At 40.7% G+C, this 25,653-nt stretch overlaps 1 protein-coding gene across 12 annotated transcripts; it reads left to right on the top strand.

Annotated features, from left to right (window-relative positions):
• The first annotated feature begins 232 nt into the window (after positions 1-232).
• ncoa6 (nuclear receptor coactivator 6) lies at positions 233-20,956 on the top strand. 12 transcript variants are annotated; one of them, XM_077224912.1, is made up of 15 exons: positions 233-364; positions 2,501-2,746; positions 3,874-4,029; positions 6,164-6,286; positions 7,247-7,375; positions 7,959-8,846; positions 10,605-10,691; positions 10,864-12,196; positions 12,295-12,410; positions 12,981-16,376; positions 16,485-16,532; positions 18,501-18,534; positions 18,883-18,924; positions 19,230-19,381; positions 20,438-20,956. In XM_077224912.1, the coding sequence occupies exons 2-15, from the start codon at positions 2,548-2,550 to the stop codon at positions 20,488-20,490; spliced, it is 6,756 nt and encodes a 2,251-aa protein (XP_077081027.1). In that variant the 5' UTR covers positions 233-364; positions 2,501-2,547; the 3' UTR covers positions 20,491-20,956. The 12 variants fall into 12 exon arrangements, with proteins under 12 accessions (XP_077081027.1, XP_077081025.1, XP_077081022.1 ...); XM_077224910.1 differs by having other exon boundaries at positions 10,605-10,736; positions 19,230-19,375; XM_077224907.1 differs by having other exon boundaries at positions 10,605-10,736.
• The last annotated feature ends 4,697 nt before the right edge of the window (positions 20,957-25,653 follow it).

The following is a 25,653-nucleotide window of genomic DNA, read 5'->3' as shown; positions in this document are numbered from 1 at the left end:
ATGCAAAATTTTATTTTAACAGAAAAATGAAGATGTTATCATATTCAGCAAAGTGGTCACTACTCCGAAAAAGAAAAAAGGTTATATCTTTTAATGAGTTCGTGAAGCGGAACCTGTGTCTTTCTGGCGATCGCTCACTTCCGGTCATCTAGACCCGCCCCTTCGGTCACTCGTGTTTTGGACCAGTGATTTTTCTGTCTCGATATTTCTGTGATCAGAGCCGCTCCGTTACTGGACCATAGACCGGGCGCGCGCACGCACAGCGCTCAACTTACGTGCACAGCCGCCTCGAGAGCGCGCCGTTAGCGTCTGCTAGCATTTACCTGTTTACTGCAGTAAAACCACTCCTGATGGACTGAGAACGGTGAGATTTTACCACCTCATTACCTCACAGAAACATTAGTATGAAATTAGCTCGTAGGTGTGCGCAGTGCACGGAGGAAACAGCCTTTTTATTAGTGTGATAGCGACTCTGTGTTTGTGTAGCTAATGCATTAGCCCGAGTGAGGAAAACTCATTATAATAATGCAGGTGTTCGTCACGGTGTTATTGTTAGGATTGCACGTACCAGATATGAGCTTTAAAGTCGTTATAATGTTGTGTTGTTTGTCTTGCGCTTAAGTGATGTGGTTTGTCTTTGTTTTGATATGGCTAATGCTAATGCTAGAGAAATAACCCAAAATGAAGCTCTTGAGTGAAGACATCACTAATTGCAAGGACAATAATATTTTAGGTGTTGTGTAATAGATATTTATCGGTTACAGTGTGGTCAGTTTGCAGTGAAACTCCTCTCTGTATTTCTGAAAGCACCTCATACCAATATCTGACATCTCACTAGAAGTGTCACAGGAGTTATCATAAAGTGTCATTGTTGTTTCACTGAGTGGCTGATATGTTATTTGGTTAAGAAACGTTGTGTGTTTATCAAAGTATCAGATAATACCATCTCTATACCATAGTGTCGCCACAGTACTTTTTACAATTACAAGGCTGCTTATGGTTGTAGGACACATTAAACTACTTAACCGGGTTTCTTCATAATATAACTAATGTAAATGTAATGTAAATTAACAGGTAAATATTAATAATAGCCTAAGGCCCAAATCCACATGTGACTCAGATCTGTTTTTGTCATGATAGTGTGAACGGCACAATCCCAGATGAACCTGTTCTTTTCGATTCTGATTCAAGCCACTTCACAAATGTGGTCCTAAATCCGATACATGCGTGGAGGTTTGTATAGTTACAAACTGTTTTCACTATGACTGTCATTTGTTTCTATATAAGCTACATGCAGGATAAAAGTATGTGACAGTGGTTTCCGCGACACATCCAGCTCTCTGACACACAGTGTAATACACCAGTGTCCGAATTCCTCGCTGTAGGGATTAGAGAATCAGTGAACAAATGAGCGAATTCGGACTCCTCGATTCCTGTGCTGTTAGTGTGAACGGGACTTTATGCTCACCGAGACTGTATTTGTTTGATCCAAAATACAGTAAAACCGTAATATTGTGAAATATTATCACGTAAGGGAATGGTATATTGTACAGTCGGCCGTTGTTATCTCAAATTAAACCCTGACAGGGTGATGAGGCCCCCAATGTGAAGGAGTCTTGCATCGGCCTGAAGGGGGTTTATTCTGACATAACAACCGGACGGATGTGCATTATCCCGCTTATTACATGGCTACTTGCCACAATTAAATAATTAGACATGAAATATTGATCACGGAGAGAGCAGTTGCTAGCGTGGCAAGTTCAAACTGGACGGATATTTAAGAAATACGGTATACAGTCACACGGTATACAGCATTTCACCACATAAATAATTACGGAGATCAGAGATATTGATTTCATATTAAACTGTTTTAAAATCATACCTGTTTGTATTTTATAATCCAACAGTGTACAAAATAAGTCGCAAAATGGCCGCATCTGCGTTTGTGTGAAACGAGAGAGAACGTGTTCACGATACTGGATGGCATAATTAAATAACTGTACACAAATTGATATTGATTTGAGTTTTAATATTTTATTAGCTCACTAATCGCAAAACTTCCACCAAAAAACCCCTGTTCTATCAAGCGTATAGCGCTGCTGACTTCAGGAACCCGGATGAGCCCGTGTTTCTGTTTTCAGTGGTGGTTATCTGGGAATAACTTACCGCTGGATGCCGTGATTAACCAATCAGAATCAAGTATCCCACAGAGCCGTGTAATAAGAACAATTTAAAATAACTTTTCTATTTGAATATATTGTAAAGTGTAATTTATTCCTGTGATCAAAGCTGTATTTTCAGCATCATTACTCAAGTCTTCAGTGTCACTTTAATATATTTTTGTGGAAACAGTGATGCAATTCTTTTAGCTAAAAACAACAGCATTTACACATGATAGAATCTAAGTGTATTCAAGGTCTAAGGAAAGTATATTATTTCCCTTTATTCGATGGGATGGGTTTCTCACGGATGGTGACGAACCTTGTTGTTTCTCTTTCAGCAGTGTCTCAGTCTCCAGAGGCCACACAGCTCTTTTGGTGAAGGGCTATGGCGGATCAGCACGGCTCCCGGGAGGCTCGAACTCCTCCAGGCATCTCGCTCACGGATCACGACTCCGGAGTGGAGGATGGAGACGATGTGACAAACTCCACAATCTATGTTGCTTTCACAGGGAACATGAATGATGAGGACTTTCAGGAGAAGCTGGACACAGTCTTAAACGGGATGCCTGATATGCTCTTACTAGGTCAAGATTTGGCTTGAAACTTCGATTAATATTCATGTTAATGAGAACGATGCATTTCTACTGGAAAATTGGTAGCACTTTACAATAAGGTTCATTAGTTAAAGGTGCAGTGTGTGGTTTTTAGCGGCATCTAGTGGTGAGGTTACGAATTGCAACCAACAGAAGTTACTGTGGCCGACAGGAAGTGATGTCGTCATCTGAGACCGCTGAGTGTAGCCAGTTAAACAATAAGGGTTCTTTACAAAGATAAATTAAGAAATGATGTTTAATTTATAATTTAGTAAACCAATATGCTATTGCGAATATTATTGTTACTTGTTCATCATTGTGGATGCGTTTGTCTGTTTAGGGCTCCTGTAGAAACATGGTGGCATTTCAATGTAAGGGGACCCGCGGTGTGTGTAGATACAGTAGAAATGGCTCATTCTAGGGTAATAAAAACATAACGGTTCACTAAGTAAGGTCTTTATACACCACTGAAAACATAGTTATGTATACGATATTGCATTTCTGTCAACAGATCCTCCTAAATATTACACATTGCACCTTTAACATTTATTAACTACCTTAGTTAACACAAACTAAGAATGAACAATACTTCTACAGCATTTATTAATCTTAGTTAATATTACTTTCAACATTTACTAATACATTATTAAAATCAAAGGTTGCATATGTTAACATTAGTTAATGCACTGTGAACTAACATGAACAAACAATGATAAGCTGGATTTTTATTAACTAACAGTAACCAAGATTAATAAATACTGTAACAAATGTATCGCTCATGATTAGTTCATGTTAGTTAATACATTACAATTATTGTGCGAGGTTCATTAGTTAACATCTGCTAAAGTGTTACCCAGAAAATTATATTTTTTAGAGTTTGTAGATTATATTTAAATGCGGTTTGTTAAAATATAAAGATTAATGCTGTGTTTGCTCAGTGTTTAGTATATGTGCAGTTTAGTACTGTTTTGGTTCCTTTTCATGAAATGGCTTGACAAGTGCAGTTTTATATCTTGTAAGACCCAAACTCCAGTTTTGTTTTCATGGGGTCTTTATGCTCTTTTCCCCCCATCTCCGTTGGCTTATATTTCTCCTGTCCTCCACTCTGTCTCATGAAGGTACGAAGAAGCTGGAGCCCGAGCGTGTGGAGCCGTGGAACAGTGTGCGGGTCACGTTCAACATCCCCAGAGAGGCGGCCGAGCGACTGCGCCTCCTGGCTCAAAACAACCAGCAGCAGCTGCGCGACCTGGGCATCCTCTCTGTGCAGATTGAAGGTACATTTGGCTCATCCAAACCACTTGTAATTCATCTTTGACCTTATTGGTGCTTTGTTTTTTTGTAATAGAGGGTATGACATCACTTTCCCGGCGGATCACGCCCCCCTCAACCTGACTGAGTGGCAAAAAAGCTGCTGCGTGACTGGATGTAATACGGGAAACTGCGAAAACGCGAGTAAAACAAACGATTATCTGTTTAAACCGAAGGTTGGACTTGATATATTGTTCCTTGCAACTTATCAAAGATCCAGTGATTCATGGATATTGAAATACAGGCAGGAATCGTGTTTCCTGACATTTATATGTGCCTGATTTTGACGCCAGGGAAATGCATAAAGCAACTTTGCCTGTGAACCAGGGCTGGACTGGCCATCGGGCATACCGGGCATTTGCCCGGTGGGCCGACGTGCTTTTTGGGCTGATACAGATCATTCTTTAAAAAATATATTTATGTCTAAACGGCCCATAATACTCGTACATCGGCGGCCATTCGTTTAGTTTTGCTTAATTGGCGGTGCTGAGATCTTTGTGCCGGTGTAATGCATTGGACAAAAAAAGTCAGCGTAGGTTTTTTTTTAACAGGTAACCATGAAACACATAGATCAGCGGCCCATTGGTTCTTTTCTTGATTGGCACTGGGGTGGTCCAATCACATCTTTAAACTCCTCCCCCTTTGGGCTTAGAGGGAGCGTGCAGTGTCAGAGTGTATCTGTCAAAATACTCAGAGATGGAGAAGAAACGCAAGGAATGTGCAGAGAAATAGTGTGAAAAGGAGCTGGCCCTTCAAGTGTCTGATGAGGATATTGAGGAGGATCAGGAGAGAATGAGTGAGTGTAGAGAACTGTGGTGAGCAGAACTAGGCCACTTTCAGAACACTGAGGCGATGAGTGAGGAACCCATTACCCAGATACGCATTATTTACACATCGGCATAGTTGACGATTACTCATTTTACTAGAATTGTAATGAGACGCGTTTGTAAACCATGTTTTCCGCCAAAATAAAAGATCATGTGATTATCTCTTTCAAGCATAGAAATTAGTACAAAACTAATTATGAAAGTTGCTTTTATTTTTCCAGTGCATTTGTTTTACAATATATGGCTATTACTGTCATGGAATTAATATTATAACTATTATTATGTAGTAATGTAATGCAGACAGACACTATCACAGCTAAAAGAGTTTTGAGTTTTTCTTTGTTCAATTTGCACACTGATTATGGGTTGGAGCTCTTAATTTTTAACTCTCAAAGTGCACCAGATTGATGAATTTAGCAATAAAAAGCACACATTTTTCACATTCCCCCCCGAACCCCCCTAAAGGGAGCCACCCACCACAGATTAACCAAAAATCCTGTGTCAAACACTGGTATTGCTATGCCAATGCAGCTTATAGCTTGTTTTAGGATTCATCATTGTGGAGTAGTTCGATTGTATTTTACAATTAGTAGTTATTTCATCTATTAACTCTTACTCATTCCTACTCACTCATTAGGCTACATGTCATTAGTGGTTTTAATAGGAGTTAGTATACATATTCGGGGTGTGAAAAGATCGGTTGTGTTTATGATTATATGTAGTGGGCCTGTCTGGGCCAAAATGCCCGGGCCGATTTTTAGTCCCAGTCCAGCCCTGCTGTGTACGCTTTAATATAAATACAAAAATAAATAGTTTTTTTGTCAGTGTTTATTTAAAAACATCCAATTATGCAGAATATACAATGGTAAATATTTAATTGATGAGTTGTCAATACAATATATAACAATACAATAAATAGGGTATGATTTTACCCCTAAATTCAGCATATACTGACACAAAATGATAACCGCAAATCCACCTTTCTCTGCCTGGAGTTGCCATTTGATTCTCTATGCTGTAAAAATTGACCTCAGATTTCTTGTCAAATCTAGCTGTACAGTCAACCTCAAAGCTCGTTCCTGTTTTGTGTGTTTTTCGCGGCATTCACACTAAAAACCAATGCTGCCGCTCAGTTTTTTTGCCACTCAGTGTGTGTAACTGCAGTAACTCCGACTGTGACGTCACGCGAACACCCTCTATTACATATAAGTGTGAGTTTAGCCTTTGTTCTACAATCAGCAAATGTGTTGATTCGTCTGACGGGTTCATACAGGTGAAGGTGCTATCAACGTTGCGGTTGGACAGATCCGAGGTCAAGAAGTAAGGGTTAATGGACCCCTTGGTGCACCAGGTCAAATGAGAATGGATGTTGGCTTCCCCTTGCAGCAGGGCCAGGGTAATTATGCACAAGTGATTATCTTAACACAGTGTACTTCAATCCTGCTCCGAGAGTTTAGCTCAAGCCCTAATTAAACATGCCTGAACAAAACTAACCAAGGTCTTAAGGATTAGCCATAGGGCTGGGTATTGTTAGCAATTTCACAATTCAATTCGATTTCGATTCGATATTGATTTATTAGATTCGATATCGATTCAATAATTAGTAAATACACAAGTAATTCAGTACCTTTAAGAACAAATTAACCCCAGCATTTATTTTGCAGAACTAACTTGTACATGTGTTGAATACAAACCACAACTGTAACAAACAGGTGCTTTATTAACACCTCCAAAGTGCATGTAACTGTAATAGAAAGTATATTTCTTCCTATAAATTCAAGTTATAAAAGAAATGTAAACAGAAACAAAAAATGTGCATACTCATAAAAATAAAAAAAAGCGCTTCGTGAGGCACATGCGCGCACATTTGAACACACGCAAGGACTCTTCCTCTGTCGTGCGCGAGCTACGCTGTTTGGAGCTCGCGAGCTCTAGATTTCAGGAGATTTTAACTAATTTTCGTACATCAGGGAGCTGCTATCAATATGCGGGAGACTCCCGGAGACTTATTGTTGTTCTTATAATCATTTGGGGGGGGGGCTTTGGAACATTTTGGGGTAGCTTCAGTCCCCCTAAAATAGGGCCTAACGACGTCCCTGGTTGGCGGTGCTTGAACGGAGTGCAGCTGCTGTCCGTCATCTTGCTGCTTTGGTAAAGCGCGTCTTGTACAACGCTGAACGCTCTCACTAGAGTGTTATCCACAGCACCGCCACTGGCCCTTGGGCTGAATCGATTCATAGGATTTGATGAATCGATATTGAATTGAGAAACAAATAATTGCAATGCATTGATGAATCGATATTTTTACCCAGCCCTAATTAGCCACATGTTTGCTGAAGAAATGCTTGTTTTTCAGCTGGAATGCGAATGAATAACCCTTCGGTGTCCATGATGCCCCCTGGGGCTAATATGGCACCACAGGGAATGGTACCGAATAGTGGAGGACAGATGCAACCAAGAGCACCAAGACCACCTTCACAGACAGGTAATGCTTTTAACTTCCAAAACACATTTGTTAATTCAATGATATGACTCCTGTTTTTATGCTCCATACTGCCCTACAAAGGCAAATGCTGTAGTTGTGATATCACTGAAACTTAGAAAAAAATGGCTTCCAAGGCTCTACAGTGTGACCATTTGCGTCTGAAAATTACTGCGTGTGACTGTGAAAAAATATTTAGGAGCACCTGATCAGGCCTGGATCTAAAGGTGCCCGCTCTGCTGACCGATTGAACACAAATCAAACAGATTGATTTCTTGAGACACAGTGGCCATTCAGAGGTGTTTAAGTTAGTCAGAATACACTCACCGAATTAAAAAAAAAATACTTTTTTCCTTTATACCACACTTAAAGTTGAACATGAAGTTTAAAGCCATACTGCAGCTGTTGGTTTACAGGTGAGTAGGAACTCCTTTGTTGCCAGATCACCTAACACGGATATTAATCAAAATTTAAAAGTAAAGGTTGATTTGTGGGTAAACGGTTGCTGTGCAAAGCAAAATAAAGTGTTATTAACAGGGATGTAGTTCTCATTTTATCTTTCAAAATCTTTCACTTTCCTTTTCAGACTCAATGGACCCCATGCTGTCAGGGCTGGCCTTACAGCAACAGCAACAACAACTCCAGCATCCTCAAGTGGGGCATGTTCCACTCGGCAACTTAGGCCCACAGGGACATCACATACAAGCCATGCAAGCAAATCGACAGTTAAATCCAGCAGCCCTACAGCAACTTCAACAACAACAACAACAACAACAACAACAACAGCAGCAACAGCAGCAGCACCAACAACAGCAGCAGGTTCAGCTGGCTCAACTAAGTGGTGCACGTGGTCCTTTCAACCCCTCTAACCAGATGCCTGTACCTCCTGGCTGGAACCAGTTGCCCTCTGGTGTTCTCCAACCACCACCTGTCCAGGGTCCCATGGGACCAGGTTGGAGGAAAGCCCCCCCACAGCCACAAATGGGGCAGCGTCCACCCTCTTTGGCATCGGTTCAGACCCCCAATCATCCACCACCACCATATCCATTTGGAAGCCAGCAGGCTGGACAGGTTTTCAATACAATGACACCACTTCAGTTGCAGCAGCAACAACAGCAACAGCAGACAGGGGTAAACCAGTTTGCCACCCCTCAGCCCAAAGGCCCTCAGGGAGCACCAGGTGTAGTCGTCTCAAGAGCACCTCCTCCTATGCCTCCTTCCTCTGCCACGCAAGGCAATCTTGCAGCTAAGTCCCCTGGGTCGTCGTCATCTCCTTTCCAACAGGGCTCACCTGGAACTCCTCCAATGATGGGACAGGGACAAGGGCAACTTGGTCCACGTCCCACAACCCCCCAGGGGTTCCCACAAGGTGTTGGATCTCCAGGGAGAGCTGTGATGGGACAGCCAGGAAACATTCAACCTGGCTTTATGGGCATTCCTCAACATGGACAGGTTTCTCAAGGTGGTATGGGAGGTATGTTTTGGCTGATTAATGTAAAAGTGATATTATATTCAGGGTTTGTACAAGATGTTTATAGTACTTGAAGTTGACTGTTCGAAATTTAAGTCCTGGAAAACTCTTGAAAACACCCATATTTACGAAGAGGTACTAAAAACTTATTTAAATACAATATATATGAAATGTCATTTTTCGAAAAAGCAGCCCGTCTGATAAACCCCCAGCTAGGGATGGGACGGTATGAAAAATTCATATCACTATTATAGTGACCGAAATTATCGTGATTATCAATATTATCACTGTTTTGTTAAAACAAGATGAAAGTGTTAAAAAAGAACTGATTCTCACACTGAAAACATTTCAACAAGTTTTATATTTGAGAATCAACAAACAACAAGCAGCTCTATGCACTTTTGAAAGTAAGATTCTATTCTGTGGCATTTATGACTGTCGTCAATAGCAACATACAATATAACAGCGCGCACATCCATGTATCACATTCACAACAGACGCGCTCTCTCATTTCATTCAAATACAACTTGTCATCTTGCGTCTCCTTTTTTGATTGTATTGAAAATTAAATCAGAGTTGATTTATTGTTTACAGAATTTGATAATATTGTTGTGATCATCTTGTCTGGACGAGTTTTGTACGCTGTACAAAATGGATTTAACAATAGAGTCATTAATCTCTATTCAATATGTCCCTGTAATTATGTGGTAAAAAAAAAATCGGTGTTATAAGTGTACAAGGAATATACATTATTATCTCTTAAATGTCACTCTTAATAGTCTTGTTTGAACTTGTTCATTCATCTTTGGCTCAAAGCCACTTGCTGCGATCTTTTCTTCGCGGAAGCTTCACCTTTATGTCAAGTGAGTGAGATAAAATATTTCAACACAAAACAACATTTTGTGCCCAATTATTTCCCAGACGTAGTTTTAGTATTGAGATCAAAGTTAATTTGCCTTGCGTTCGCTACAACAGTGGATGATGGTCACACAGGACGACTCCGCAGATTTGAAGTGTTTAACTTTACCCCTATCGCAGCAACTTTTTTTGAGCATGTTCTGCAGACAGAGTGACCATCCTTGATTAAGTTTCCCTCAGGATTTTTGTAAATGCCAAAATATGACCACACCTCAGATTTGGTCCTCTTAAAAGGCTGAAAAATCTCCCGAACACGGTCACTGCCTTCCGCCATTCCTTCTCGAAAAAGAAAAACCCCAACATTGCGCGCCTGCGTCAGACTGTTGCTGGCTTGACAGGATTTATAGTGAGTTATTAAAATCACGATAATCAAAACGGTTTTAATGATAATTGAATTTTAAACGATATTACTAACCGTCAGTACATTTTATCGCCGTTTACAGTGAAACCGGTAATCGTCCCATCCCTACCCCCAGCAGACCTTATCTCGATATGAAGTACGCCAACTTTATAATATAAAATATTCTTTATTGAACAATAATAGCCATTATAAACTATTCTTTATTGAACAATAATAGCCATTATAAACTTTGTATTTATATATATATTATTAAATACGTTGTAAGTGGTATTTTGGATACCTTATTTCTGTAATTTGAGTTTAAAAAATACTAAAGATATTGTTTGATAAGTGCAATCTCTACTTTTTTGGTTTAACGACTACAATTAGTGTTTGAAAAGTCCTTGAAAGTCCTGCAATTTCATTTTACAGTATCTGTACGAACCCTGTATATTGTTATTTATTTGGCTGCCTGTATTTGAAGATATATATCTATTTTGCAGGTATGCCCAAACGAATGCCAATGGGGTTCCCAAATGCTCCTGTTAATCATAACTTTGCACAAGGACAGGTTGCTACCACTGGAGCAGGTAGTACACCCCAATTACAAAATAATCAGAGCGTGGCAAACCCCGGTAAGATGTGCACATGTAAAGTGGATTGTTTTATTTTGCTTTTGTTCTATTGAAATTTGAAGATATGTCCACTTTCTATCTATACAACTTTAATTTGTTTTCAACACCTCTGAAAATCTTTCCATAGGTGCCCAGTCTTCAGCCTCAGGGCCAAACCACATGCAGTCAAATCCCCTTCAAGGTGCTGTAATGACCCACCACACTGGCATGCCAGCACAACCCCCAGGCACCACTTCAGGTGGAAGTATGGGGCAACCTCAGCAAGGGCTTCAAACTCAAATGATGGGTGTACCACAGACCCAACATCAAACACAGGCAGTAGTTTCCTCACAAAGTCAACTTGTACAAAGCCAAACAGGGGGCCAGACTGTCCTGTCCAGGCCAGTGAATCCAGGCCAACGTGGAATGACTCCTCCCAAGCAAATGATGCCACCACAGGGTCAAGGGATCATGCAGAACCAAAACCAACACAGTGGAGGACCGGGACACCAGGCATTATTGCTTCAGCAGCAGCAGCAGCAGCAACAACAACAGCAAAATGCTATGATGGAGCACATTGTAGCTAGTCAGATACAGAGACCAAAAGGTCAGCCTGGGGTAATGCCAGGCCAGATGATGAGAGGTCCTTCGCCCAATATTCAAGGTAATCTCCCACAGTTTCAATCTCAGATGAGTCAGCAACAGATGACTCCGCAACAGCATCAGCAACAACAACAACAATTGGCTCATTTGCAACAACAGCAGCAACAATTACAGCAACAGCAGCTACAGCAACAACAGTTACAACAGCAGCAACTACAACTGCAACACCAACAGCCACAACAGTCACAAATGCAACAACAACAGCTACAGCAGCAACCCCATCAGCAAATGGTACAACAACAGTCTCAACAAATCCCAATTAATGGCAACCCCAACCAAGCATTAGGAATGCATGGGCCTCAAATGCGACTTCCAGGAAATCACCATTTAGTACAGCAGCAGCTTCAGCAAAAGCAACAGCAACAGCAGGTGATGCTGCAGCAGCAACAGGCTGGTCAGCAACATCAACATCAGCTTGGAGACACCAGTGGAAATCCTGATATTGGCCAACAGATGGTTTCAGACCTGCAGAATCAGCAACAACAGCAGGGGATGTTGGGTTCTCAACATTTACAGGTTGGCAATGGACATTTTCCTGGTCATGGCATGCCCTTCAATCCTCAGTTTGCTGGTCAGATGCAAATAGGAGGCCCATGTGGGCAAGCAGGTGGATTTCCAGTAAACAAGGATGTGACATTAACCAGTCCCTTGTTAGTAAATCTTCTTCAAAGTGATATTTCTGCCAGCCAGTTTGGTCCTGGTGGGAAGCAAGGAGCAGGTGGGGTTGCTGCTAACCAGGCTAAGCCGAAGAAGAAAAAACCTCCTCGTAAGAAAAAAACAAAAGTAGGAGAAGTACAACAGTCTGCTGATGGTCTGTGGTAAGGGCTTTTTATTATTTGATTTTACACTGGAGCAGAGTAAATGACTTTGTTGCATAGTTGCAAATAACTACAAAGTTTATCTATCTCTGTCTTAGTGGTCTGGATTCAGTGCCTCATGGTATGGATGAAGTAGAGATGCAAGGGCTGGGTAGTGATCAAGGGGCTGGCCTTGACTCTAACTCCAAACACTCTGAATTCGCAAATCGACCAGGTAAATAATCAAATCTCTCTTGTTTGATGCTTGATTGTTTTACATAACTAGGGATGCATACTGTGCTTGTGTACTCGTACTCAAAAAATGCTCCAATACCTACTTTAATAATGTTTTAAGTTTACATTAATTAGGCTTGTAGTGCTGTAATATCAAAATTGGAATAGAGTTGTGATATTTCACTCGTGTCTAAACATTTGAACCACTGACCCAATCCTCAGCACTGAGCCCTGCTGGTGCAGCTCTAAATATGTTATGTGCTATTAAATGAAAGATGAAATATGAATGCAATAGAATGAACAGTGATAGTAACAGAAGCTCATACAATGCATTTTAGCAGGCTTAATTAAGCATGAAAACAACAAATTAATCCAAATAATAAGATTTATATTCTTTTGGTACTTAACCAATACATTTAAAAATTACAGAGGCAGTGAAAATACAGTTATCGGTATCAATACTCCGTATCGGCTTGTACCAAAAATTAAAGTATCGGAATCGTTCTGGAAAAGGTGTTTTTGGTGCATCCCTATACATAACACTTTTTATTTTCTTACATTTTATTTTTAGGTCAGCCTGGTCAGTCTGGAGATCAAAGGGCATTACCGCAAATGCCAATGCAGTTCATGCCCCCACAACAGCAGCAACAGATGCAGCAAATGCAACAGCAGCAGCAAATTCAACAGCAGCAGCAGTTACAACAGCAGCAGCAACAAATGCAGCAGCAACAGATGCAACAGCAACAGATGCAACAACAGCATCAACAAATTCAGCAGCAGCAAATGCAGAGTATGCAGGGTCCTCAAGGTCAAGCTGGAACACCACAAGGACCCCATCATGCCCAGACCCAGATTCATTCACAACAGTCAATGCAGATGCAACAACAACAACAGCCACCACAAAACCTCCAACAACAACTGCAGTCACAGCCACAACAACAACAGACACAGCAACAACAACATCAGCAGCAACAACAACAAATGATGATGCTGCTTAAAATGCAACAAGAAGCTAAAAATCGAATGCCGCTACAGCAAAGTGGGCACATGCCAAAGGGTTTAGTTAATCCCAATGATCCATCTCAGAGAATGCCTGTATCGCAGCCGGGCAACATGCCTGTAATGATCGATCTTCAAGGTCATGGAGGCGTTCCACCTTCTCCTGATAAAGCCAGAGGCATGCCACTCATGGTGAATTCATCTCTCACTGGAGCAGCGAGAAGGACACCCCTTTCAGAGGTTGGACAACCACCACCACCAGAGGAAACCCCTGGAAACCACAGCTTGCAGGACCGGGGACCTCTTGAAAGTGGTCAACAGTCAGGAAATGTAAACCAACCAATGATTCCCAGCCAAGGTCCTAATTCTCATTTAATGAAATCTGTGCCTTTATCAGTGCCCCACCAGCCAGGAGCAAGTCCCCAACAGCAGTCTCAGCAAGTGGCAGCAATGGTTAGCTCACATAATATTCACTTTCCCAGTGCTCCTCCAACTTCCCAAAGTTCCCGCCCTAAAACCCCTAACCGAGCCAGTCCCCGACCATATCACCACCCTTTAACTCCAACCAACCGTCCACCTAGCACTGAACCCTCTGAAATAAATCTGTCCCCCGAGAGACTGAATGCCTCTATTGCTGGTCTTTTCCCTCCAAAAATTAACATTCCTCTGCCACCTCGGCAGCCAAACCTCAATCGAGGCTTTGATCAGCAAGGTCTTAACCCAACCACCCTTAAAGCAATTGGTCAGGCTCCACCAAGCTTAGCAACTATTCCTGTCAACAATAATAACAGTGGCAACAATAATGGCCCACAGTCTTATCCCTCAGGTGGTGGCATAGTAAGCTCTGGAGGAAAACAAGACAAACAGACTGGTGTTGGGCAAGCTAAAAGGGCCAGTCCCAGTAATAGTCGACGATCCAGCCCTGCTTCAAATAAAAAAGCTGCCACTCCAAGCCCAGGAAGACAGAAGGGTGCCAAAACTTCCCTGACAGCACCTCCACATCAGCAGCAAATCATGGTTAGTCCACAGAACATGATGGTTAGTCCCAACTCAGTGCTCCCAACTACCTCTGCATCTTTACCTTCAGCAGGACCTGGAGAATCGCAACAGAGTTTAAATTCTGTGCAAACCCAACCTGGCAGTGCTGACTCAGTCCGAGATGGCCAGCCAGAGCAGCATCAGCCAGTTCAGTTAAGAGAGCAGTCTGCACCTAAAATGGCAAGCCCTCGGGTGCCATCTCAGGAACCCAGGCGGCAAGAGCCTAACAATTTGGTTGAACAGCGTGCTGAAGATAAACAACAACCTCGGGCAGCACCACAACATGAACTTGGCTCTGCTGTATCACCAGCATTTAGAGATGCTCCAACGTCTCTGAATCAACTATTGGACAATACAGGTTCCCAATCTTTGTCCATGAAATCTCAAAATATTCCTCAAGTGGGTGGAGACCCTGTGCAGAAATTGAGCCCTCATGCTCCCCTAGCTCAGGAGAACCAAACCAATCCTGTTGTTTCACAAAGCACAAATAGTGGCACAAGTGAAACGGATCAAAAACCTAAATCTGTTGCAGTATCAAGTCCAAATTTTGTATCCAGTAGCAGTGCAAACCTGCAGTCTGTCAGTGCTGTATCAAGCGTTAGTTCAAACCAAGCTGTGCTGTTAAGCCTCACTTCAATTCCCAACACTTCAGTAAGTTCGAGTCATAATCTTATACCCATCTCAAATCCATCTCAAACAGTCTTGCAAAGGCCCATCTCATCAGCACCTACTCAACAAAACCAGATCACAGTCTATGTAACCTCCAATCCCATTAGCTCTGCTACCAACACTGCTTCTGTAGTTCCTTCAGCTATTGTTTCCAAGGTACTGGCAGTTCCCAATAAAAACATAAGACCTCCAGATATTCGTCAACAAAATCCTGCACAAACGCGTCCACAGTTCATCACAGGACCTGTGTATTCCATATTTCAAGCTACGTCTGTACCATCAAGCACTAACGTCATTTCTCAGCCTGTCACAATGGTTGGTCCCATAGTTTCTGCCAATATCCAGCTTACTCCTACCTCTGTGTCAACTACATCCCCCTCTGCACCAACATCAACACCTATGCCGACAAACTCACCCGCCGTCAGCATAGCTGCTACTCAGCAGAGCCGCACTGTTATTGGGCAGCTTCAAGTTCAAGTACCTTTAAGCCAGGCTTCCTCTGTTAGTGTTGTACCACCAACTCAACAGCCAAGTCCTGGTGTCTCTGATGCCAGTGGCTCGAAACCTAGTCCTGTTGGGCAGTCATCGTTACATTCTGGCATGTCCTCTCCCTTTCAACAGCGTTTAGCCTCTCCACCTGCTTGCTCTAGCCCAGGGGCTACAGCTGTTTCACGCAGAAGTCCCCTCTCACCAACAACAGTCTTATCCAAAAGCAGTTCAGTCCAGACTGTTGTAAGCAAAAATACTGCACTCACCGTCTCTTCAAGCAGTGATAATGATAAAAAAGTGTGCACCCCTGCCACTCAGTTAGGAAAAACTGTGGATGTTGCCACAACACATGCTTCTTGTCTGGTTACATCTGAAACGGTTTCTGTACTCCAGCCTTCTGCTACAGTATCTGTTCCAGCTGCTCAAATATCTCAGCAATCTGCACTTTCTCCAAAAGTGTCTTCTCCTGAACCGGTGCTCTCTCCTTCTCCAGTCCTTACTTCGACACCAACGTCTAATATGCCACCGCCAGCCTCTACCTCTGGAGTGCTTCACCTGTCCAGTCCTGTTGCTAATTCTTCACCACCCTCTAGTTTGCCTACAGTTTCGGTTGCTGTATCTGCTCCAGGAGCTTCCACTACATCTTCTGGCTCCTCCACAGCAGCATCCCCACAACTCTCTGTGGAACAGCAGCTTTCTTCAGTGGTGGAAACTAGTGTACCCGACTCCGCCGAAACTAAAGAAGCAATTGTTGATGCTTCTAGCGTCTCAGGTAACTGCTTGACGGTAATACGGGTAATTTAATTAGTTGTCTAGTCAAACATGAATGATTTTTTTAATTCTTAGTTATTCTTTATTTTATTTAACATAAACTATACAGCTCTCCCTGAAGCTGCACAAGAAGACCAAGCTTCATGTGACCAAGCTGGTAAAGATTTTTTTTTTTTAATATAAAATCTTTTTTTACCCATCCAAATGAAAGTCAGGCAAATGGCAGTAATATGTGAAGTACCTTGAGCCCAAAGTATACTTCGGGTTTTAAGCACACTATTAGCGTATGCATACGGCTGAACGCATAGCCTTTCAAAGTACACTCCATCTGATAGTGTGCGCGAACACCATAGACTGTAAAAAAAGATAGACGACGCAACTTCACTCTCTTCCATTGTAGAAAAGTGAAGCCTTATCCCAATATGGCGCTGACATCTTGTGCTGATTTGGGACCTGATTTTGCGCAGCAGTAAGCGGGAAGTAAAGCCGCGATATCAAGGTCCTGCCCATACTCCCACAGAAACGGTTAGGACAGTTTACTGCAGCGCAACTGCAGGTGTGAAATAAACCGTTATGAAATGTAGAAATTAAAGTTGAAGCTCCAATCTCCTCCTGAAAATTCCCAAAAAAGTCAGTTGGTGCCTCAGTGACTACTTTGCTCAGATAAGCTGTCAATCACACAGCTGTCAATCATGATGTCACATTCCCGTTTTTATAGCATCAAATAACTAACTACAACCAAACTTATTTAAAAAAACGAACACCTAAACTTACATCAGCGTGATAAAACATTTTTGGAAAAAATTATTTGCTGTCATTTTCTGTAGTTTTTAAGTGTAATTTTATTGTTTAGTTCGCCTCACATCCCATTAGACTACGTGGAGAGGCTGGGGTTTATGACCTATACTGGGACCAACCATCTGGGGGCAATCTAGGCACTTTGGCTTCACTTTTCAGGACTTGTGCGGTACGCTTGCCGATTACATGCACACTAGGGGTTGAACAGACAAGTCAACTTTAATGCTCTGCCATGATGCTTTAAGCTTGATGACTAATTGCTGATCTTGGCCTGTAGAGGGCGCAACAGGATAAGAAATCTTTGAAGTCCAATTTTACGCTTCGTTTGTTAAAATGAAAAATAAATGCATACTCGGAGCGCTTCATAAGATATGTTTGATTATACCATCTGGATGCTCAAAATTGAGTCTGTGAATGCACGTATTACACAGCCTATTTTACAGGTAAGTTAATCGCCGTTCTAAAGTGCTGTCGCATAACTCGCATATCACAGTCAGATCGCGCATCCACAGAATCATTCAGTAGCGCAGAAATGTACTGTAAACTCTTCTGTGATTTATCAATAAAAAAGCTCAGAAACTAAAAGGTTCTAGCATATATTTTCTTAGTAACAAAATCCCACAGCTTCACTATTAGTAGAGAGACACTGAATTAATTCACACGCAATCGCTCTCTCAGTAATGCATTGATATAAATGTAACCTTTACTGTGCTACTTTTATCTGTATCTGATTTAGAATGAGCAGAAATATGTGAGAAATATAACGACCCAAAGACAAAAGAACTGATAAAATAAGTTATGTAGGAGCGCTGTGTCATATGCCATAGCTGTGCACAAGGCAACCTGCGTTCAAGTCTCAGCTCGAGGTTCAGGCTTTTTTGGTCATGAATGATGCATCAGCGACTAGTCGACTCGACTGTCATCACATAAATGTCGACTTGAAAAAATCTGAAGTTGTTCAACCCCTAATGCACACTAGACAGTTTCTTCTTTGTTCATTGTCTGCGCTATTTCTCTCCGGAAGTGCATGTGTGAGTACTGATGATGAAATTTCCATCATGTGCCCTGTATACATGCACTAGTTAGCTCACACAAAAACAGAAGTATACTTTAGGCTTTAGCGTATGCTAATCTAATTAAAGATTATGTAATCAAGACTGGATCCAGTCCTCGACCAAAATCATTTATTGTATTCCGAACTAGCTTGTTAAGCTTTCTAACAGCTTGACTCAGACAAACTCCCAGGGATGTAGCCTGAAGTTGACATAGAACATACAATTCACAATCAGTGTTTAACATAACTAATTTCTTTTCTCTCTATTTAAAGGTCATGGGGTTACTACCACTGCAGCAGAACAAGGGTAAGGCAACATGCAATTCTCGTTCGTCATCAATACGCTATAAACTTGTTCACCATCATGTGTGAAGTCTGTCTGACCACTTGCAATGTATTTTTTTCACCTTTATTTTCATTATTCCTTACCTGAATTTTAACATAATTATGTTTTATACTTTTGTTAATTCAGTGTTTCAATCAAAGATTAATTTTATTGGTTAATCTGAATGAGCTCACCTCATGACACTAATAATCATGGAATGATTCATGAAATCATTCTTTTATTTGATCTGTACTCAAAATATGGGCAAGGAGAAAAAAATGTTGTTCAGCATCAAAGCAGTTTACCGCTGTTTTTCCACTTCTATAACAGATGGGCAAAGAAAAGAAAGACGCCCGTCAACTTAGCCCCAAGGTATGTATATACCAGACCTGTAGATTCAGATTCCCTGCACGGGGCAGCGTGGCCATTTCAGTAAATATGGTCATGAACAGGACGGACGTTATCTGTGGTAGATGAGGAAAAACAGCAAGTATGAATTCCTCAGTTGTACAGGGGACAGATGTGGTAACTTTCTTCATTGAGAACAGTTGATTTCCAAACCCAAAGAAAATGAGAGTGCATATAGCATACAAGTTGACTGTACGACTGCAAACTGACCGTGCTCTGTGAACGTTTCAGTTGATTTCTGAACCCCAATGCCCTTCTTCCTTCTCCAGGGATACAAGAGCCACCACTGAGAAAGCAAAAGGTCCTAGTCGACGAAGCTCACGCACAGACAAGGAACCTGAGGAGGAAGCATCTGACAATGGACAGAGGAAAAGATCTGCTAGGCCAGGGTCAGCCTCATCTAACATAGGAAAAGGTACAGGTTAGCACTCAGCCATAAATTAGGGGTTGCCGCGACTACTGATTTCTCCTTGAGTGCTCATGGTTTGTATACAGCATACAAGTTGCATACAATATATAAAAATAAATAATATTAAAATAACTTGGAAAATAACTCTACAGCCTTGCCTCATTTAGTATACGCGGTTCTATTAATATTCAAATGAGCCCCGCCTCCACTCACTCACTCACTCACTCAGAGATCCACTCGTTGGCGATCACACGTTGATCTGATTGGTTACAAGGTAGTTTGTGACGTCAGAAACACCAGCGATTTCAAAGCGTGTTTTTGAGACTGTCATTGGTTCACTGCAGTTTTAAGCAGAAAATACTCAGCAATGCTGTCGACTTATGAATTTACACACGGTTTGTCTTAAAGCATATTAAAAACACCACACAGACATATAAACTAAATTAAAAGCTTGATTTTCACCACAGGGGACTTTAAACAGTTTTATTGCACACCATCCAGCCAATCAGAATCGAGTATTCAGACAGACTATGGTACAAGAAACATTATCGTCTTCGTATAACATTTCAACAGTGTAAACAATGACGGATCTGTATTCGCACCACTTAGATCTTCAATCAACTGCTTCAAAATAGTTAATTATAGTATAAGACACAATTCATGTTGTGTGTTCCCGATCACATACTCTCTGTGGTCGTCGAGGTCATGCCTCATGTTAAGAGTAACAGGCGTGTTGTGAAGAATGCATTATGGTTATAGAGCGCTCCAGTATTTTCGATGGCTTCCAACAGCGCCGACTAGTGGTGAAGTAGTGCATGATTCTTTTATATAAAAGAACTTCAAAATATAAATGTATATAGAAACTGTATGTGTACAAAATTATAATTTGATAATACTAGAATAAATTTCTCCAATAATGGATGTTCCTCTCTGTAATGTTTTGACGGTACGTCTTGCATAAGATGTTTCGGCTGTTCAGAGCAGAAAGCATCCGCTGTGTATCACATGACCTGTATGCATCTATGCTAGAGATCTCTAATCTACCTTTTCTTTCCACACTCTTTCAAGAATCAAACACTGGAGCCAGTCCCACCCAGGCAAAACGAAGGAAGTCAAAGTAATCATGACACGCAAATAAACCTGTGAATTGTACATTATTTTTTTGTTCTCTGAACTTGTTTTATCTGCTGTTTTTCCCTTTTGGTCTTGAGCAAGATAACCATGTACAGAAAGTTCTTTCTTTCTTTCTTTCTTTTTTTAATCATGATACTGTATTTTGTCCCTGGCTACTAGATGAGATGATGTTTAGAGTTGTGAATGATGTGTTTGTATGTCTTTGTTTTGGTGTGACCTTTTTATTATTATTATTATTATTAATATTGATAAATTCTAGATTAATCGTGTGATGTAGACTAAGAATAGAATCATGTCTGTAGTATGTATCAACTATAATAATGTGACAGAATCAGAATTTTTACTTCCCCACCATGACTTATACAAATGAATTAACTGTTTCAATACTGTCAGCACCAATGTTCACCCATTTAGCCCCCGGATCACATGCATTAAACTATTTTTACAAGTGTACATCTGACTTGTTTTTGTCTCTGGAGCTAATAGAAGCCCCCTCTAAAATTGAGATGTTTTTAATACAAAAGTACCATCAGTTTCATTTCATTTAACTTGAAATATCTGCAAACTTAAATTAGACCGGGCTTAAAGACGTGGAAAGTTCCAATGCTAGCATGCATAATGCGCAGTATATACTGATTAATTGCCATTTACCCTCATTATGAGCGTGTTCTTTCAGTCTGTGACTACCAAAAAGCAGCTAATTTATGTTTTTAATCAAGTCTTATAAAATAAGTCAGAAATGCAATGCGTGCAGAAATATTAAGCGCGTTGATTTTCTGATCATATTTTTTTTTCAGGCACATTTTGCCAATTCCAAACCACATTAATCTCTTAACTACTATTAAGTTTGTATTTAATAATATATAAGTATTAAATATAAATATATTAGTGCTGTCAAACGATTAAAATATTTAATCGCATTAATGCCATAGTTAACTCGCGATTAATCGCACATTTTTATCTAATCTAAATGTCTCTTGATTTCTATTTGTCTCATTATTTTTTCTAATTTTAATGCTCTTATCAACATGGAAAAGTGGATCAGCATTAAGTTTGTTCTTAGCTGTGGTATCCATGTGTTTCTGTCTGAAGTCATCCATTGTAGAGCTTAGATCGGGCCCAAAAAAATCAAGCCCGACCCGAGCCCGTGCGCATTGTGTCCGAGCCCGGCCCGACACATAAACTGTAATTATGAGCCCGAGCCCGATTTAAACCCGTCAATTTTTTTAATACGTGAGTCGTTATAACTGACGTTCTCAACTATTTTCTATGTTACTTTCTCCCGCCCGCAACATTTTTGTCCCGCTCCCGCCCGCAAATACACTCTTTTTTTTGTAGGCTACCTCCAAATACTTTCGCCTACGTGTCGCCACCATACACATCAGCATAAATGCTCCTGATAAATTATTTGTTATTAAAGCATTAACACACAAACCACTGTTATAACATAAAAGCAAGCAGGCTACTGAGTGCATGGTTTGGCATGACTGAATGCGCGCAAAGTGCGCTCCCTTAATAATTCCTAAAAAGCTGACATCAGTTCATCGCAATCTCACACATCTGTTATTATCAGTGAAGCTGACTGCACAATGCATCTTTCATAATATATACACTTTGTTTGTTATAATTTGAGGATTTGCCAGCTTACAGAATTCAGCACTGAACAAAAAGTTTTTTTTGAGTGGTGAGGGGAGTCTATTTTAAATGCTTCTGATGCTTCTTCATATGTCTGTGATTGGCTACATCCCTCAACGCTGCAAACATGTTATAAAAAGAAACTCTGGCCTGTAAATCGTTTCTATTTTGTTTTAGTTGTTCTTGTTGCTTTTCTGCAACATATGAATAAAACTGTATTAGTTTTTATGTTTTATTCATAGATATTTCTAGTTTGCGGGAGTCCCGCGAATCGTTTTATTCTCCCGTATCCGCACACAGAGTGAGTACCGCTCGAGCCCGCCCTCGCACTCGGCCATCAAATCTAGTCCCGCGCCGCACTCTATTGCGTTGAGAGTGCACGTCTCTAGATCGGCGTCTCGCGCTCGCGCCATCCACTCAAAACGTACCGTTAGCCTACTACTCTTTGGCCGGCGCGCAAGCCCAAACAAGTACGTGCGGCGTGCCTGTTGTTTTGTTTCCGTCTAGCTATCCGGTGTGATGTTGTTTGCTAGGCCAAAAAGAGCGTTAATCTCGCGATAAAAAAATTGACGCCGTTAAAATGTGTTTGCGTTAACGCCGTTAATAACGCGTTTAACGCACAGCACTAAAATATATATTTGTTCATGAAGGCTTGAAATGAAAAACACCTTAAAGGTCCTTCTAAAAAAATTAGCATATTGTGATAAAGTTAATTATTTTCCATAATGTAATGATAAAAATTAAACTTTCATATATTTTAGATTCATTGCACACCAACTGAAATATTTCAGGTCTTTTATTGTTTTAATACTGATGATTTTGGCATACAGCTCATGAAAACCCAAAATTCCTGTCTCAAAAAATTAGCATATCATGAAAAGGGTCTCTAAACAAGCTATTAACCTAATCATCTGAATCAACTAATTAACTCTAAACACCTGCAAAAGATTCCTGAGGCTTTTAAAAACTCCCAGCCTGTTTCATTACTCAAAACCGCAATCATGGGTAAGACTGCCGACCTGACTGCTGTCCAGAAGGCCATCATTGACACCCTCAAGCAAGAGGGTAAGACACAGAAAGAAATTTCTGAACAAATAGGCTGTTCCCAGAGTGCTGTATCAAGGCACCTCAGTGGGAAGTCTGTGGGAAGGAAAAAGTGTGGCAAAAAACGCTGCACAACGAGAAGAGGTGACCGGACCCTGAGGAAGATTGTGGAGAAGGACCGATTCCAGACCTTGGGGGACCTGCGGAAGCAGTGGACTGAGTCTGGAGTAGAAACATCCAGAGCCACCGTGCACAGGCGTGTGCAGGAAATGGGCTACAGGTGCCGCATTCCCCGGGTCAAGCCACTTTTGAACCAGAAACAGGGGCAGAAGCGCCTGTCCTGGGCTACAGAGAAGCAGCACTGGACTGTTGCTCAGTTTTGCATGTCATTCGGAAATCAAGGTGCCAGAGTCTGGAGGAAGACTGGGGAGAAGGAAATGCCAAAATGCCTGAAGTCCAGTGTCAAGTACCCACAGTCAGTGATGGTCTGGGGTGCCATGTCAGCTGCTGGTGTTGGTCCACTGTGTTTTATCAAGGGCAGGGTCAATGCAGCTAGCTATCAGGAGATTTTGGAGCACTTCATGCTTCCATCTGCTGAAAAGCTTTATGGAGATGAAGATTTCATTTTTCAGCACGACCTGGCACCTGCTCACAGTGCCAAAAGCACTGGTAAATGGTTTACTGACCATGGTATTACTGTGCTCAATTGGCCTGCCAACTCTCCTGACCTGAACCCCATAGAGAATCTGTGGGATATTGAGAAGAGAAAGTTGAGAGACGCAAGACCCAACACTCTGGATGAGCTTAAGGCCACTATCGAAGCATCCTGGGCCTCCATAACACCTCAGCAGTGCCACAGACTGATTGCCTCCATGCCACGCCGCATTGAAGCAGTCATTTCTGCAAAAGGATTCCCGACCAAGTATTGAGTGCATAACTGAACATAATTATTTGAAGGTTGACTTTTTTTTTTTGTATTAAAAACACTTCTTTTATTGGTCGGATGAAATATGCTAATTTTTTGAGACAGGAATTTTGGGTTTTCATGAGCTGTATGCCCAAATCATCAGTATTAAAACAATAAAAGACCTGAAATGTTTCAGTTGGTGTGCAATGAATCTAAAATATATGAAAGTTTAATTTTTATCATTACATTATGGAAAATAATGAACTTTATCACAATATGCTAATTTTTTGAGAAGGACCTGTATATTCAGGTGTGCAGAGTTATTACACACGTTTCCTTTTACAGAGATTTCTAAGAGAATTAACTCCGACTGAGAAGTCAAAAATGATTAGATGCCCATGAGAAGGGCATTTTTAATGCATGGGATTTTTTTTTCATTCAATCAATTTTAAGGTTTCAGGATTTTTTTACCCAAACTTTGTATAAAGATGATTATAAACAATGTTATGAAAGATATAACGGAATTAATTGATATACCTTTTTACTTTATTCAATATGCGTGTAAATGGGCAGTGCCACTGTATCTAATTTGCATATCAATGTGTTCTTGGGGAAACGTTTAGCCTAATGAAAAAAGAAGTGTTATAATGGGAGTAATAATTGGTAACATTTTCCAAATAATATGTAATATTTCATAGGAGTATTGATGTATAATTTCACGTGCTGTGTCTCCCAGACTGCCTGATAAACACGATTTAAGTCCTGTTGTCTCTTAAGTGGATGTGTGAAATTAATGCCCCGTTTTATAACAGAAAGTCATATTTTGATTAGAAACCCCATAATATTTTCCTACAAATGTTAATTTATGACTAACAATTTGAAAAATTGTCAGATTTAAATAATGACAAAAATTATCATATTTCCATAAGAGTGCTACATTTGATCACTAAATTAATGTCAGTCATATTCAAAGTCCAGGGGCCTCATTTATAACCGTTGCGATTTAGAGTGATTTTGAGTTTGTGATTTATAAAAACAAACTTGACGGGAAAATGTGCGCACCTGCACGGAAACTCTGACCCATGCGTACGAACATTTTGGAGATGGAGCAGTTTGGCGACACCGATGGTGAGCTGGAGTTAAATGTCTTTTTGGTCACTTTTAGACAGAAAATTATACATATACAGAAAGATAATACAAATATAATTTCACAAACCAAGCCTATCACATGAAGCAAACATCCATCCCTTCTTAAATGTCCTCGCCAGCGAGCGCGTTTGGGTGTTTAGTGGAACTGACGCGTAGCATAACGCATGCATCTAAAACCGTAAATCTTCATTATGAGTCCTAATCATAAATACAGTTCATGTTCACAATAACAGTTTAAATAAATAAAACAATGATTTAAACTTTGTTTTACTTCTGTTGTAAAGATTTAGATTAAATATGCCATTCTGATTAATGTAGTTGAACACTTAAATTACATGAAATCATTACTGAGAAGTTACAAAAAAAAATTATAGTCAATAAATAGAAATATTTGTTGTGGATGCAATGCTTTCGA

Source organism: Siphateles boraxobius, unplaced genomic scaffold (genome assembly GCF_051911475.1).
Source record: "Siphateles boraxobius isolate OS27281-9 unplaced genomic scaffold, OSU_SipBor_1 94, whole genome shotgun sequence".
In the NCBI taxonomy this organism is placed as follows: Eukaryota; Metazoa; Chordata; class Actinopteri; order Cypriniformes; family Leuciscidae; genus Siphateles; species Siphateles boraxobius.
The sequence above is the reverse complement of the archived record's forward strand: the minus strand, read 5'-3'. Positions and strand labels throughout refer to the sequence as shown.